At 27.2% G+C, this 16220-nt stretch overlaps 1 protein-coding gene across 1 annotated transcript in view; it reads left to right on the top strand.

Moving 5' to 3' along the window:
* LOC117174939 (DNA replication ATP-dependent helicase/nuclease DNA2) overlaps nucleotides 1–16220 on the top strand; it is a 46015-nt gene that overhangs the window by 18098 nt on the left and 11697 nt on the right. The window contains exons 5-11 of the mRNA XM_033364400.1: nucleotides 1025–1298; nucleotides 1394–1801; nucleotides 1871–2101; nucleotides 9494–9640; nucleotides 9776–10172; nucleotides 12950–13143; nucleotides 13244–13430. Coding sequence (XP_033220291.1) covers nucleotides 1025–1298; nucleotides 1394–1801; nucleotides 1871–2101; nucleotides 9494–9640; nucleotides 9776–10172; nucleotides 12950–13143; nucleotides 13244–13430 — 1838 coding nt within the window. The remainder of the gene's footprint in view (nucleotides 1–1024; nucleotides 1299–1393; nucleotides 1802–1870; nucleotides 2102–9493; nucleotides 9641–9775; nucleotides 10173–12949; nucleotides 13144–13243; nucleotides 13431–16220) is intronic.

Raw genomic sequence — 16220 nt, 5'->3', positions numbered from 1 at the left:
TTGAAAATTCATCTTGTGTGGTTGAAAGTCACTTCTTTTTAATTGAAAAGTCTACTATTGTATTATGGGTTCAAAATGCATCTCTTCTGGTTGAAAATTCTATTATTTTGTAAAATATTTCATTATTTTTGTGAAATTTCACCTATTTTCTGAAAAAGTAATCTATTGGGTCGACAATTCAACTATTTTAATGAAAATTCATGTTTTTGTAGAAAAATAATCTGAATTATTTTGTTGAAAACTTAATCTATTTCTGCTTGCCATCTTCGTAATATTGTACCTACATTAATATCATTAAAAAATATTAATTCTACTATTATTCCTCTATTTCCTTGAAAAATTCCCCCATTTCCCGTACTTTAACCCTTTGTTGCACATATTTTTCTGTTCAGAGAATTGACTTGAAAATCTCTACTTGGAAATTTTTGGGGTCGCTGATTACGAATCTGAAGTCAGAATTTGGAAATAAATTTCATAAAAGCCTACATTATTGAAATCAAAATATTCAGAATCTCATCTACGATTTCGAAGATTTATGTATCAATGTAGACTAAATTTCATCGACTAATTTTAATTTTAATTGAGTAACTTCAAATTCGTAATCAGCGTCTCCAAAAACCCCGAGTACAGATTTGCAAGCACGTATATCTCTTTTTTCAAAATGTTGGAACCTCCACCTTGAATCCGCCATCTTGAATTTAAGTATTTGCAAATTCTGACTTCATATTCGTAATCAGCGAACCAAAAAACCCCCGAGTTTTTTTTATTTATATAACAATTATTATAAACAATTAAGTCAAAAAGCTATATTCTTATGCTCTCTAACTAATAAATTAGGTAATGAACAAAAAAACCCGACCTAAATACGTTAAAAATTAATCAAATGGCAAAAATCTGAAGTTAAGTTGGTGGGATCCCATGTTCCCACCGTGCAACTAAGGGTTAAGAGCATTTTGGGCTGTGAAGTCTGTATTTTTTTGTTGATTTAAGAAAAGAGAAAATAGGGTCATTTTATCAATTTTAGGAAAGAATCAGTCGACAAGTAAAAATTTTGAGGGTCAGATTGAAACTATTCGAGACATAGAAGAAAATATCTGGCTCCCGAAATTGGGGCTGAAAGGAAAAATCGACGTTTCTGTCGAAGTGAAAATACATTCGAGACGGAAAATTATGCCCTTGGAGTTGAAAACAGGAAAGAGTTCCTTTTCTCCTGAGCATAAGGGTCAAGTGATTCTTTATACGATGATGATGTCTTTGATAGGTCAACAAGTCGATAGTGGACTTTTGTTATATCTTAAGTAAGTGGGATTAAGTAAGAAAGGATTGAATATTCTCGTTCTTCAATAGAACTACATTTCAAGAAATAATTCCTTAATCTACACCTCTTTTCTAGGGAAAATGTGATGAAGGAAATAAAAAATAGTCACCATGAGCAAAGAGATTTGCTAATGTTGAGAAATACTCTCTCTTATTATCTCGCAAAAAAATCTAACGTAAACGTTGATAATTTCGAGGATTTTAAGGAATTAATGTTGGATTTGCCCGAGCCCATTAATCATCGAAACGCTTGCTCGTCATGTCCCGTTAATAATTTATGCTGCATGTATCTTTCCCATGATGAGAATTTTCGTCAAAAGGACTCATCGCATCCTTTGAAAGTTCTGAGTGAAAAAATCCTGAGTCGCTTAAAACCAGAGCATATTAATTACGTGATGAGGTGGGTCAAATTATTGCAGATTGAGGAAGATTCTAACAGTGCGAATTCCATGAAAGACATGTGGACACTTGAGCCTCGACAAAGGTATTTTGTTAGAGTAATTTCTACATCGTTTGAATGTAGAATTCTTTTTTTTAACTGATTTTTTTTAAGGGAAAAGAAAGGCTCTTGTATTTGTAATTTGAAGCTCGTCAGCTTCGAAGAACAGGAAGGTCAATATTCTCATACTTTCAAGAAAAATGAAGAGGATAGACTCGGCGCTTTTTCTATTTCGGAAATTAATGTGGGTGATTACATTGTTATAAATACCAATGAGAGAATTAACATTTCCACTGGATATGTCGCTGATATTAAAGACGATTCGATTAGTGTACTTTTAGATAGGTTAGATTTATTTTATTCATCAACAGGGGCGGACTGGCACAATTTTAGATGCAGCGGATCTTACAATTGAAAAAAGGAAGCCCTTTAAATCTCGGAAATCCTATTACAGTTACTTAAATTTTATGAAATTCCTTGATAACCCTTGAAATAGTATAAAATCAGTTTAAATCTTTACGATCCGTTGAAATTTAGGAAAATACATGAAAATCCGTGAAATTCCATAAAACCTTATGGTATTTCGTGAAATCTTGGAAAAGTGATTAAAATACTTTCAGAACTTGTGATAAACGTTGGAGTTATTGATATCCTCTGAAATCTTTAAAATCCGTTAAATTCCCTTAAATATCCCTTAACCCTCAAAGGGTACACTGGTGCGAATTCGCACCCGAATTTTTTTCATTTTGTTGGCATTCACGCAAACACAGCTACAGTGGATTATCCCCACATATATTAAATATACATGTTAAATATGTGTGATATATGCTAGTTGTTTATTATATATTCAATATGTTAAATATTCAATATTAACATTGCAAACAAACCAATTCGCACTAGTGTACCATTTACACATGCTGGGTTGGAGTGTAACGTTTGAGGGTTAAAATTGTTAAAGATATCCGAGAAACGTATAGGTTCTATATAAAACCCTTCCAAGACTTCAGCAATTATGCAAAACTCTTGAAAACCGTTCGAAACTTTTTTAAATCACTAAAATAATAATCTGTTAAAAATGGCTTGGAAACTTTCACAGGCCTCACAGGCTGGTCCAAAGTGGAGGAAAAATGACTTTTTTGATTCAAAATACGATTCCGGCTGAACCTGAGGACCGAACTGGATGTTTTTTTTAAGCTGATAAAATTTCAAAGACAGTTGTCGAGCCTCATTTTTAATTTCGTTGTTCAATTTTTTTATAAATAAATATGACGAAAATAATGACCATTTTTTCTATTTGACGTTCTCGGTGCTCGTCAATAATAAGAAAATTGTTGTCATCGCCGAGGTTTCATATATTTACATTATATAAAGATATTCCATTAGGATACGATAAACAAACAAAAATTGTATGAAGAAATTATTTGTTGAAAATGTGTTTTCTATAATTTTCAATAATTTAACGATTTTTTAAAGTTTTATTGCAAGAAATTTCAATGGAAACAATATTTTAATGAAAAAAACTTCTCTCAAGACTATTCTTCTTAATATTATAAACAAATTTAATAAACAAAGGCATTATTCAGGCATTTGTCATCAGAAACATTCGTTTTTATGATGTCAATTTTTTTAAATTAGGAACCTCATGATAATTTCCAAAAAAATCGTAATTTGTTGATAAGTTTTACGATTTTTTAAACAAATTTAATAAACAAATGCATTATTTGGGCATCTGTTGGCGAAAAATTAATTTTCTTTTCGATGTCAGTCTTTTTTATTGAGAACTTCATGTTAATTTCAGCAACATTCATAATTAGTTCATAAATTTTATGATTATTTAAACAAGTGCATTATTTGGGCATTTGTCGACGGAAAAACTCATTTTCTTCAATGTCAGTCCTTTTAGTGTCAATGTCATTCCAATTTTACAGAAATTTATGGCATTTTTTTACAAGTTTTATTCCAATTCATTTTTATTATTTTGAACTTGTCTTGAATTTTTTGAAGTCTTACGAAATTATCCAGAATTCGTTATCCTTTTAGCGCGAAAATGTACCCTATGAGCATGATAAAATGTACCTTTGGTCCCTACATTATATCCCATAGGGAATGTGAGACCAGCTGATGGTATTTCGTGAAAACCTTGAAATTTGATTAAAATACTTTCAGAGCTTTTAGAAAACGCTAAAATTATGGATATCCGTTACATTCGTTACATTCTCTTGATATTCCAAAACTTTAGGCATATTCTGGGAAACTCTTTAAAACCAATTGAAACTTTTTTAAATCGCTTAAGGGCATGTGACACAGTGGGATTCCTACATTACCAACCTCTTTTTTCCATTGAACAAAATTTTTTTGTGAACCATAGAACTTTTTTGGTAAATGAAATATCGAACTCAAAACTTGAGGAGAGCATAAGAAGACATTATTCTACGTTTATGTACTACATTTGAATCGGAATTTGAAAAAAAAATTATTTATGAAATTTTTTGCCAAATTTCGATTCAAATGCAGTACATAAACGTAGGATAATGTCTTCTAATGCTCTCCTGAAATTTTGAGTTCGATATTTGATTTACAAAAAAAGTTCTATGGTTCAAAAAAAAATTTTTTTCAATAGAAAAAAGAGGTTGGTAATGTAGGAATTCCACTGTGCCGCATGCCCTTAAAATCATTAGAATGTTTGGAAATTTCTTAATTTTTTAAAAATGTCTTGGAAACTTTTAAATATCCTGATATGTCTTCAAATTCTATAAATCTATGTACTCAAAATTCCATGAAGTCTTCTAAAATATTCTAAAAATTTTAATTCTTTAAAATTCCTTTCAATCCCGGAAAACGACGTGAAATATGATTCTATTACGTCAAACTCCGTGAAATACTGAGAAGTCCTATAAAATCCTTTAATATCTTGGGAAATTCATTAAAATACATTATTGAGAGCCTTCAAAAATCCTTAAAATTAATTAAAACCTCGGAAATCTTATAAAATACATTTAGGATTTATAAAATCCTTCAAAATCTCCTGAAATTCTTTAAGTCTCATGCAACTTGTTTAAATGCCTTATAATCATTAAAATCGTTGGAAATTTCTTGAATTTTTTTAATCTGTTAAAAACTCATTTAAATATTTTGAAACACACGAAAATCTTGAAAATGATCTAAAATTTTTTTAAATTTAGGTTATTTAAATCAGATTAAAATCCAACTTAAAACCCTTTTTTAACGTCCAATAATCAAGTTGATAAAAAGAATTCCTGAAAATAGAATCCAGAATCTAACGACCAAATTTGAACAACCGCTACAAAATTTTCCCACTGCAATTTAAAAAAAGGAACATCCTCCCCTTCTCTCTTCCCCATAAAAAGAAGAAAGGAAAAAAAATCATTCGTTTTTAATATGAACAAAAAATTTTTGTTAAAATTAAATTTAAAAAAAAATGATCAAATAAAATAAAATTTTTTTTTTAATTTTTAAATAGATTTTTTAATTACAGTGAAAACCTTAAATAGTCCTCCTTTCTATAGCCCTTCCGAGAATTGACGCCGCGCCGCAGTTAGGTGTAACAGGAACTGCGCGGAGTGCAGCTCAAGCGTGAACAAATAAACGCTAAGCGGGCTATAATGAGTTAGTTCCCATCCACCGTCAGACCCAAAATCGGCGGTATAGAAGAGTTTCACTGTAACTTGAAATCCCTCAATACTTGTGAATAAATTCGTTGAAATTCATTAAAATGTTAAAAATCCTTGTAAATCCCGTGAAATTAAAAGAAATCTGATGTTCCTTCAAATCCAATTAAATTCCGTTAAAAATCCTTTATTTTAAAATATCCTAAAATCTTATAAATCCTATTCAACCCTTCAGAATCACTCGTGATTCTTTAAAACCGATAAAAACTTTTAAATCGCTTAAAATGATGTAGGTTTCTTGAATTCTTTGTCATCTATTTAAAATTCCTTGACATGTTTTAAAATACAAAAAATCTTTAAAATATTTGGATATACCTTCAAATTCTATAGTTTACCAGAAAATCCTTCTAATCTTTTTAAACATCCGAAAATTCTTAAGATTCTTTAAAATCTTGGGATATACCATAAAATATTTTTAATTCTCTTCAAATCTTTGAAATCGCTTTAAATGTCTTAATTCTTCTGAATAAATTCTTATTAAATCCATTAAAATATTATAAAACTTCTTGAAATTCCGTGAAATCTGTTGATATTCCTTGAAATATTTAAATTCCTATGAAATCGTTTTAAAACCCCGTGAGATTCCATGAAATCTGATGATAAATTCTAAAATCTTGGAAAATTTATTACAATACTTTCGGAGCTTTTCGAATTAAACTAAATATTCAACTTTTTGTTTGAAAATGTATGTACTTTGTGGAAAATTTGTCTTTACTTTAAGAAAATTAATCTTTATGATAAAAAATTCATCTTTTTTTTAGGTCTAAAATTAGCCTATTCCAGTTGAAGATTCATCTTTTTTTATCTTTTCTGGTTCAAAATTCAGCAATTTGGCTAGTAATTTGTCTATTTTTACTTAAAAATTGAATTATTTCGTTAAAAAACACGAATTTTGTTTAAAAATCGATTTTTTGTAGAAAATAATAATAAATAATCATTGTTTGGAGAAAATAATAACAAATGATCATCTTGTTTGTAGAAAATAATAAAATTAAGAAATAATCTTTTAGGTTGGAAATAAAATTACTTGCTTGAAAATTAAACTCTTTTGTTAGAAATTTGTGTCTTTATAGGTTGAAATTTTTTCCATCAGAAAATGTAACTATTATTTCAGTTAAGTATTTCATAATTTTAGTTAAAAATTCATCTCCTTGGCTGAACTTTTATTTTTTTGCTGCAAATTTAATTATTTCAGTTATGGTTAACAATTTTTCGTTTTTAGTCAAAATTAATTTTTTTTCTCGAAAATTCAGCTACTTCAGTTGAAAATTTATTGTTTTAGTTTTAAAAAATCAGTTCTTTTGATTAAAATTCAACTATTCTAGTTGAAGATTCGTTAATTTTATTGAAAAATTCATTTATTTTGTAATTTTTTGCTCTGTGGAGTGAAAGGATATTTAGAATGAACGTCATGAATTAAAAAAAATGTTGTGGTTTTGCGGCAAATATATGTTACTTTTAGTTGACTGGGAAAATTGAAAAAAATCACTGCGAAAAATCGGAAAATGACCAGGAATTCATTTAAATGTCGTATTGAGAGTCTTTAAAATTCTGGAAATCCTTGAAATCCTCTTAATCTCTTTTTAAAAAATCTTTGAAATATTAAGATATCATCTGAATTTTATTGCAATTTTCTTTAAAATCATGTAAATCCTAAGAAATCCTAAGAAAATCTTTAATTCTGGTTAAATTCTTTGTAAAGAAGAGTAGGTACAATTTTAAAGTTGTACATTAATTTTTGCATAAAAGTGTTTTGACGACAATTTTGTGAAGTATAAAACAATGATTAAATACTCGAAACAAATCTTCATAAAAACTAAATAGTTTTAGATAGAATTTCCATATTATACAGTGAAAAAACACATTTTTGTCAAATAAGTTTTAAAAAAAATTATTTCACTATTTCATGCAAGTTTCAATGAATTTAAGTTTAAATAAACTTTAATTAATGTATGTAGCGACAAATTTTATCCAGATTATGCGAGAATATGTATAATAGACGATTTAGGGTGGCCGTTTTAATCCAAGAAACAAATTTCCGGTAATTTCCCGGTTCGCAAACATTTTTCACGGGCAATGTAATTGAAAAACTCTAACTCTAAAGCTAAAAATTTTTCCATTTGAATTAATAAAAACTGAGCTGCAAATGAAAGCACTCAAAGTGGATTTCTTGCGAATTTCAAACTTTTAAAATAATTTACACGTTATACACATTATAAATATACAATTCCACGTTATCATTTTTGATGATTTAAAGTATTAATTGAAGAATCAATTAATTAATTCATTAATTTTTTTTCAAAATTATATCACTTAAAGCAATTTTAAGCCAAAAACATCAAAAAATTGAACCATTACATTTTTTTATAAACTGTACACTTCTTAAATTAAAAGTTAAATTATTTACATTTTAAATGGTTAAAAAATCCTTAAAATGCTTCCAAATTTTCTTTGAAAATCTTGAAACATCTGCGTTTTGTTTACTTTTTTCAATTTTTTAAAAATTATTTTTAAATTATTGCAAAACTTCTAAACATCCTTTAAAATGAATCCAATTTTTTCTAAATTTCTTTTTAATTTCTGACAAATTAAACAAATTTCCTTCAAACCTTCTACATTCATTTTGGATAATTTTGTAAATCCTTATAAATATTTTTGAATAATCTCCCAAAATTATCTTTTCAAAATAAAAATCATTATTAATTTTCATAGTAAATGTTTTTTAATCTTCTGAAGCCATTTCAAAATCTTAAAAATCTTTTTAATTTATTTTTCGAAATCTGCCAAAATCTATATTTTGGTGGAACACGTACATTGTTTAAATTATTTCAAATAATTTCAAGTTTTAAATTGAATTTTTTCAAAACTTTCAAATATTTCTCAAACTTCTTTGAATTTTTTGAAGAATAATATGTTATTGTTATTTATACATCGGAGTTAAAAAATTTGACTTACAAATTAAATTTTTGTAATAGAACAATTAAAATGTAACGTTTAAAATTGTAATAAAAAATATAACGTTTAAAAGTGATTCTTATTTTTATTAATTAAAAAAATTCAAATTGATTGGTTTAAAAATGGAATATTATAGACCGAAATAATATTTGAAATCTAATAAAAGCCTTTGTTTATGAATATATTATTTTGAAGTTATTTAAAAACTGAAAATAGTTCATAAAGTTTTAATCTGGCGTTTACATTCGTTTAACTAATGACTTTCCAATTGAAGTAGTTCACATAATTTTTAACGTTAGAAACTGGAAATTCTAAAATTTCGAACTGATTTCAAATCGTCTTGTAAAATTAATTATTATTTACTTGTTAAATCTTAAGGAACAGTTTAATTTTTAAAATGATTAATAATTTATATTCGCATCTAATCAACTAAAAATGTATTTTAAAAAAGGATGGAAGTCACAGTTGGACAGATATTTCTGTGAAAAAGTATGTTTTTTCACCTTATAAGATGTAAATTCCATCTACACCCTGTTGTTTCCGATAAAGATTTTTAGTATCCAACAAACACTTTAAACTCCACAACAAAAATCGTTAAAACACTTTTATACAAAAATTAACGTACAACTTTAAAATCGGACCTATTATTTCTAGTTCGGATTTTTGTCACTAGGTGGCATATCGCAGTTCAACCATCCCCAATTGGAATTCCCTTGAAATTCGATAAGAGTCCTTTGAAATCTTTGACATTCTCCGAAGTATCTTTGAATCATTAAAAATACCGTAAAACCTTTTAAATCCTTATAAAGTGTAGGAAATTCTTCGGAATCCCATAAAATATTTCAAAATTCCTTAAAATCTTTTAAATAATATTAAATCCCTTAATTAATTCTTGCGAAATTGTTAGAACTGCCTTAAAATCTTGTAAATCTTTTGAAATTTTTTGTAATTTAAAAAAAAGCGTAAACCCGCTTTCAGGACCCGAATACTTTTACCGAACGGGTTAGTGAATCCCAGTCCGCTTCTGTTAAAAAAATAACTCAGCTTAAAATTTAAATACAATACTAAAATGAAGTTGAAAATTCAATTTCAGAAATCTGATAAAGAACTACAAAGATCAAGTTTTTCACGTTGACAAGTACTTTTCTAGTAGTATCTCGAATTATAATCGCGCAGCTGTCAGCGGACTTTTGGGTGAAGACGAAGTCTGTAGCAGATTGCGGAGTATCGTAATTGAAAAGTAATTGAATATTTCTTCTTCAATATTACAATGTTATATAATATTTATATAATTATTATATGATATTATAATAGTATAATATTCTTCAATAATTCTTTATTAATATTTTTCAAAATAATTAACCGCTCTTTTTAGAAAACCTGCGACTTTCGAACCACGTTTACACAAGAGTATCTCCTCAATTAGTGCGCCCATTTTGAAGAGACTTAATAGTCAGCAACAGAGAGCAATTTTCAAAATTTTGACATCGAGAGAATACGCTTTGCTGAAGGGAATGCCCGGTACTGGGAAAACGAGAACGATTGTAGCTTTGGTGGAATTATTAGTGAAATTGGGGAAATCAGTTCTGGTCACGGCAAATACTCATAGTGCGGTAGACAATATTCTAATAGGTTTGATGGAAAGGAATATTGATTTTTTGAGATTGGGTTCGCAGGCAAAAATCCATCCGTCACTCGTCAGTTACTCGGAAGATGTCGTCACTTCTCAGTGCAAAACTCCGGAGAGTCTGCAAGAAGTCTATGCTGGAAAAGTAAGTTTCATTTAACTAGTTATTATTTTTTTTTTGTAGCGACAGTGGTTAAAAAGTTAATTTTATAAATAAATAACGAATTGGTAAACAGTAACATTTTATTCAGCAGCAGTAACTGTAAAAATGGTTACTTTTTCAGTTACTTTTGAAATATAGTTCACAACTGTTTTTTTCATTTTCACTATTTAAATTCAGGGTGGCCGCTGGACCGGGAAACCGGAAATTTTTTGAGACCGGGAAATGACTAGTGAATTTATTTTTTGACCGAGAATTTTACAAATATTTAGAAGAAACATCTGTCCAAGTTTGCTTTCCAAAGTTTTTTAAATAATTAGTTGAATTGTTATCTTTTTCAATACTGACATGATTCAGTTTACAATGCATAATTCAAAAATCTTCTACTTTACAAATTTTTCATTTTAGATTTTGACTTTTAATTTAAAGAATTTTAAAATGCAGTCTTGAACACTTAAATAATACAAAATTAAAAAGTTTTGAAGTTACAAATTTCTTATAAAACCCGTTTTTAGTTTATCTACTGAAAATATAAACAAAATATTTTTAAAATGGAACAATAATTGATTTCTCAAAACGATTCTAAATCCGTTGAAAATTAGGAATTTCCGGATCTTAACGTTAAAAATTAAATCGTTTCAATTCGAAAGTCTTAGTCGTTACAAAAATGTAGGCGTCCAATTGAAACTTTATAAACTATTTTTAACTTAAAAATAACTTGGTAAAAATGTATTTGTAATTAAAGGCCTTCACTAAATTTGAAGGACTGTTTCAGTCTAAAATATTCATTTTTTTATAATTCAATTTCAAATTTCTTAACTAAGAAAAAGAATAATTATTTAATATTATGCAATATTTCACTGTTTATTTACGACGAATGAATTGAAATCAAATATTTAAAATTAAAGAATTTGAAACTTAATCATTTCACATAAAAAGCCTTGAATCGTTAAAAATTCGAAGAATTTAAGAAGTGCTCAGTTTGTTTAAAAAACATACTCGTTCAACTTTTAGTGTTTTTAGTTTACAATTACTTAAAATGATATAATTTCAATTTTTTAAATTTTTGATTGATTCTTCAATTATTTTATTTATTATTTTTAGGAAAGTTTTAGAAAAAATCGACTCATTTAAAAAGTTGTTAAGAAGTTCTGAAATTTTTAAAAAATAATAAACAATTTAATAAAATGTAAAACAAGACTTTGCAATAAAATTTTGAAGCATTTCTATGATTGTCAAACTATTCAAAATAAAATTAATCTAACTTTTAATTTAAGAAGTGTTCATTTTATTCAAAAATGTAATCGTTCAAATTTTAATGTTTATAGCCTAAAATGACTGAAAATTATATAATTTTACATTGTTCCCGATTTATTGATTGATTCTTCAATTATTTTATGTGTGTAAGTTATCGTGCATTTGAATACAACATTTTTGAATAAAAAAACTTGGAAACTTTAATTTAAAAAAATTGTAATTTAAGAGTTACACTTTTAGTATTTTAATTTGCAGCTTGTTTTTATTACTTCAAATGAAAAAATGTTTAGCTTTAGAGTTCGATTTTTTATGTTTCATTGCCCGTCAAAAATTTTTGCAAACTGTAAAAAAAGAAAACGGGAAATGGCCGGAAATTTTTTTAAACAACCACCCTGTATTTCGATTGTCTCAAATGAGTCCGAGGCCTATTTATATAATTCCATTATTTAACCATTAAAGGCATACTGGGTGTATAACACCCAGCGACTTATTTGCGCTTTAACAAAACGTACCAAATTCAAGAAAATGGAACATTTGGCGCCAGATTAACAAATGGCATGAAAACCTATTTTTTTATGTCATTTTCAGATAATTTTGATTTTTATCATTTTTACACGCAGTTTAATATCAATAAAATCGTTTAATCACGCAAAGTACGGTGTTTCATTTTTCATTGAATTGAAACTTTTATTTCTTAGAATAAACACCTTCTTTGGAATGAACACTATAAGACCAATTTTATTTTTGAAGAGCCGTATCTCGGAAGTATTCAAGTAAACTTTTAAATAAAAATATCAAAAACTTAAAGTTATGCATTTTAGAGTGAAAGAAGTCATTTTAAAATTTTTTTTTCCAAAAAGGATTTTTTTAACAACTTTAAATTTCAAAAACTGTTATGAAATCTTTTACATCTTAAACTAGATAGATTAAACATCATTAATTGATTTTCTTGCAAAAAAACTATCCAATACCGTCGGCACAGCACACGGTTGAATCTGCTTGGGTACCTAACACCCAGTATGCTCTTTATGTAATTTTACGGAAGTGTGCCCTTTAAGGGTTAAAACTTTTAACAAAATTCAATTTTTACGTGCGTTTTAATTGGGAAAGTTTAAAATAAGAGGGGATTATTTGTTGCAGAAAGTTGTAGGCGTAACTTGCTTCGGTGCCTCACAACTTTTGTACAATTTTCGATTTTGTTGTCGCTCCTTCACGAAAATCAGTACATTTAATCAATAATTATTGGATTTTCAAGATACAACAATTTTGAACAATTTTAGGTTATGTTATAATTAAACATCATTAATTGATTTTCTTGTAAAAACCTATCCAATACCGTCGGCACAGCACACGTTTGAATACTCTTGGGTGACCATCACCCAGTATGCTCTTTATGTAATTTTACGGAAGTGTGCCCTTTAGGGATTAAAACTTTTAACAAAATTCTATTTCTACGTGCGTTTTAATTGGGAAAGTTTAAAATAAGAGGGGATTATTTGTTGCAGAAAGTTGTAGGCGTAACTTGCCTCGGTGCATACCACCAACTTTTTCAGAGTAGAAAATTCGACATGTGTCTTGTCGATGAAAGTACGCAAGTTCAGCAATGTGCGGTTTTGAAACCTCTCTACAATGCCACGAAATTTCTTCTCGTAGGCGATCCAGAACAATTACCTCCGATTGCGAGGAGCGAGAAAGCGAGGTGAACTTTATATTCACTTACGTGTTTAATATTCTTTTCTAGTTTTATTCTTTTTCTTTATTTTCTAAAGACTTTTTTTTTATATTTTTTTTTCTTTCAGGAAACTCGGCTTTAATGAATCGCTTTTTTCAAGATTGGACAGTGAAAACAACACGATTGTTCTTTCAGCACAGTATAGAATGAATCGAGAAATTATGAATCTCGCGAATAAAGTGACTTATAATGATCAGCTAGAAGCTGGCAGTGAGGAAATAGCGAATGCATTATTGCCTCTAAAAAATATTGAGGTAGGTTAATATTTTTTTTTATAATTGAAATCTTAAAGGTTAAATTTGAAATTTTGAAAAATAAATCTACAGATAAAGAAAAATCATACAAAACTTATGTGCATTGAGAAACGTTTAGGGGTTTTAAATATTCTAGCGCGGTAAATTAAAACTTTGAAATTACCTGAAAATTATCGAAAGTATTTTATATTTTTTATGAAAGTGCTTTCCCCTGGAAATTTAATTCTTTTTTAAAGAATTTTAATTTGAAATCATACCGTTTCGAAAAAGACATAAAGTTTCGGAAAAAGTTTAGGTTTTTTTAGTTTTTTTACCGGAAATTAGCATTTTTACACCAAAATTATCGAGATTTCCAATTATTTTAGATTATGCTAGCGCATTACACCATAAATTTGTTTTTAATTTAAAAAAAAAATGATTAGACTAAACATTTTTCAGCAATTTAAGTTTTTCGGTTTTTTGAGCGATCTTTTTAATTCAAAATGAGTAGATTTCGAGATTTATAATTTTAGAATTGTTGGTTATATTGACATTTTTCACCGGAAATCGCCAGTTTAAAGCCCAGAACATTAGGCTTGAAAGTAGATTAAAAGTCTTAAATCATTTTTTATCATGTTACGCTAGTTTTTTTTGTCTGAGATTATTATTATTAATAAAAAATTAATTAGATTTCAAAGAATATTTCCAATCTGTTAACAAATTTAAGTTATATTGGTGTGTCTCTCCTGAAATTGGAATTTTTAAATAAAAATCGTTAGATTTAAATTCAATGGTTTTTGTTTAAAATAGTTAAATGTTAAGGCTTGAAAAATTTCAGATTACTTTAGTGTTTTCCGACGGAAATTAAAATTTGCCTTCAAAAATCATTTGATTTCGAGGCAAATTAACAATTTTTGAACAACCTTAAGTTACGTTTTTTTTGCATCGAAATTTTGCATTTTCAAACAAAAAACATTATTTGAACGACGTTTAGAATTCTTTAACAATTTTGGATTATGTTAATAGTTTTTCTGTCAGAAATTTATATTTTTATTTTAAAAAATAGATATCACAGAAAATTCACAACTTTTTCTAAAATGAAGGTTACTTATATTGAGACTTTACACAGGAAAAACATACTTTTAATAAGTAATTATTGAATTTTCCAGAAGATATCAATTTTTTGACAATTTTAGGGCATGTTCCCTTTTTTCACCAGAAATCGGTTTAGACTTCGAAGAAAATTTTAGAACAATTTGATGTTATGTTAATGTTTTTCATCGAAAATCGTTTATTTTAGGCAAAAATAATTCAATTTCAAACAAGAATTATAATTCAGAATGATTTTTTGTTATGAAATGTTAGTGTCTTTCGTGAAAAATGTTTTTTTTTTAGATAAAACGTTTTCGAAGTATCATTATTCTTCAGATTATCATAAATAAATTCCCAATTTTTGTACAATTTTCGATTTTGTTGGCGTTCCTTCTCGAAAATCAGTACGGTTGATCAATAATTATTCAGTTTTCAAGAAGATACAATTTTTAACAATTTTAGGTTATGTTATACTTTTTCACCCCAAAGTGAGTTTAGATTATAATCAAGATTTATAATTATAGACAATTTTTGGGTATACTCACATTTTTCACAGGAAATCGTGCGTTTTAGTCCAAAAACATTAAGTTTGAAAGAAAATTAAAAATCTTAAATAATTGTTTGTCATATTATGGTATTTTTTGTCGAAGATAGCTATTTTCAATTTTAAAAATTCATTAGTTTTTAAATAATATTTACAATTTTTCAATAAAATTCAAGTTAGATTGCTGTGTTACATCTGAAATTGGTATTTTTAAACAAAAATCGATAGATTTAAATCCAATAGTTTTTGTTTAAAACAGTAAAATGTTAAGGTTTGACAAATTTTTAATTCCTTAGTGTTTTTTGTCGAAAATTGACATTTTTATTCAAAAATAAATTTTATTTCAAGGAATATTCGTAATTTTTAAATACTTTAGGTTACGTGTTTTAACATCGAAAATTGGCATTTTAAAACAACAACAAAATTTGAACAACATTTTGGATCTTTTAACAATTTTGGATTATGTTAGAGTTGTTTCTTCAAAAATGTGTATTTTTAATTTAGAAAAAAATAGATTTAAAAAAAAGATTCACAATTTTTAAAAATAATTAGGTACCTTATGTTAAAATTTTACACCCCCAATTGGTACTTTTTATAAATAATTATTGGATTTTCAAGAAAATGCCAATTTTTTAATAATTTTAGATTATTATTACAATTATTACAATTATTATTACAATTATTACAATTATTATTACAATTTTGAACAAATTAACGTTATGTTAACGGTTTTAATTGAAAATCGGTTATTTTAAGCAAAAATAATTCAGTTTCAAACAAGAATTATAATTTGGAATGATTTTTTGTTACGAAATGTCAGTGTCCTTTGGCAAACTTTTTTTTTAAGGTAAATGTTTTTCGAATTATTATTATTCTTCAGATTATCATAAATTCCCAATTTTTGTACAATTTTCGATTTTTTCGGCGTTCTTTCTCGAAAATCAGTACGTTTAATCAATAATTATTCGATTTTCAAGAAAATACAACAATTTTGAACAATTTTAGGTTATGTTATCATTTTTCACTGCACAGTGAGTGTAGATTTTAAAGAAGATTTATAATTATAGATTTAAAAAATTCATTAATTTTCAAATAATATTTACAATTTGTACAAAAATTTAATTTAGGTCGGTGTGTTTCACCTGAAATTGGTGTTTTTTAAAACAAAACTCGTT

This window comes from Belonocnema kinseyi, chromosome 6 (assembly GCF_010883055.1).
Source record: "Belonocnema kinseyi isolate 2016_QV_RU_SX_M_011 chromosome 6, B_treatae_v1, whole genome shotgun sequence".
NCBI lineage: Eukaryota > Metazoa > Arthropoda > Insecta > Hymenoptera > Cynipidae > Belonocnema > Belonocnema kinseyi.
Note: the sequence above shows the minus strand (reverse complement) of the source record. Positions and strands in the feature narration are given on the sequence as shown.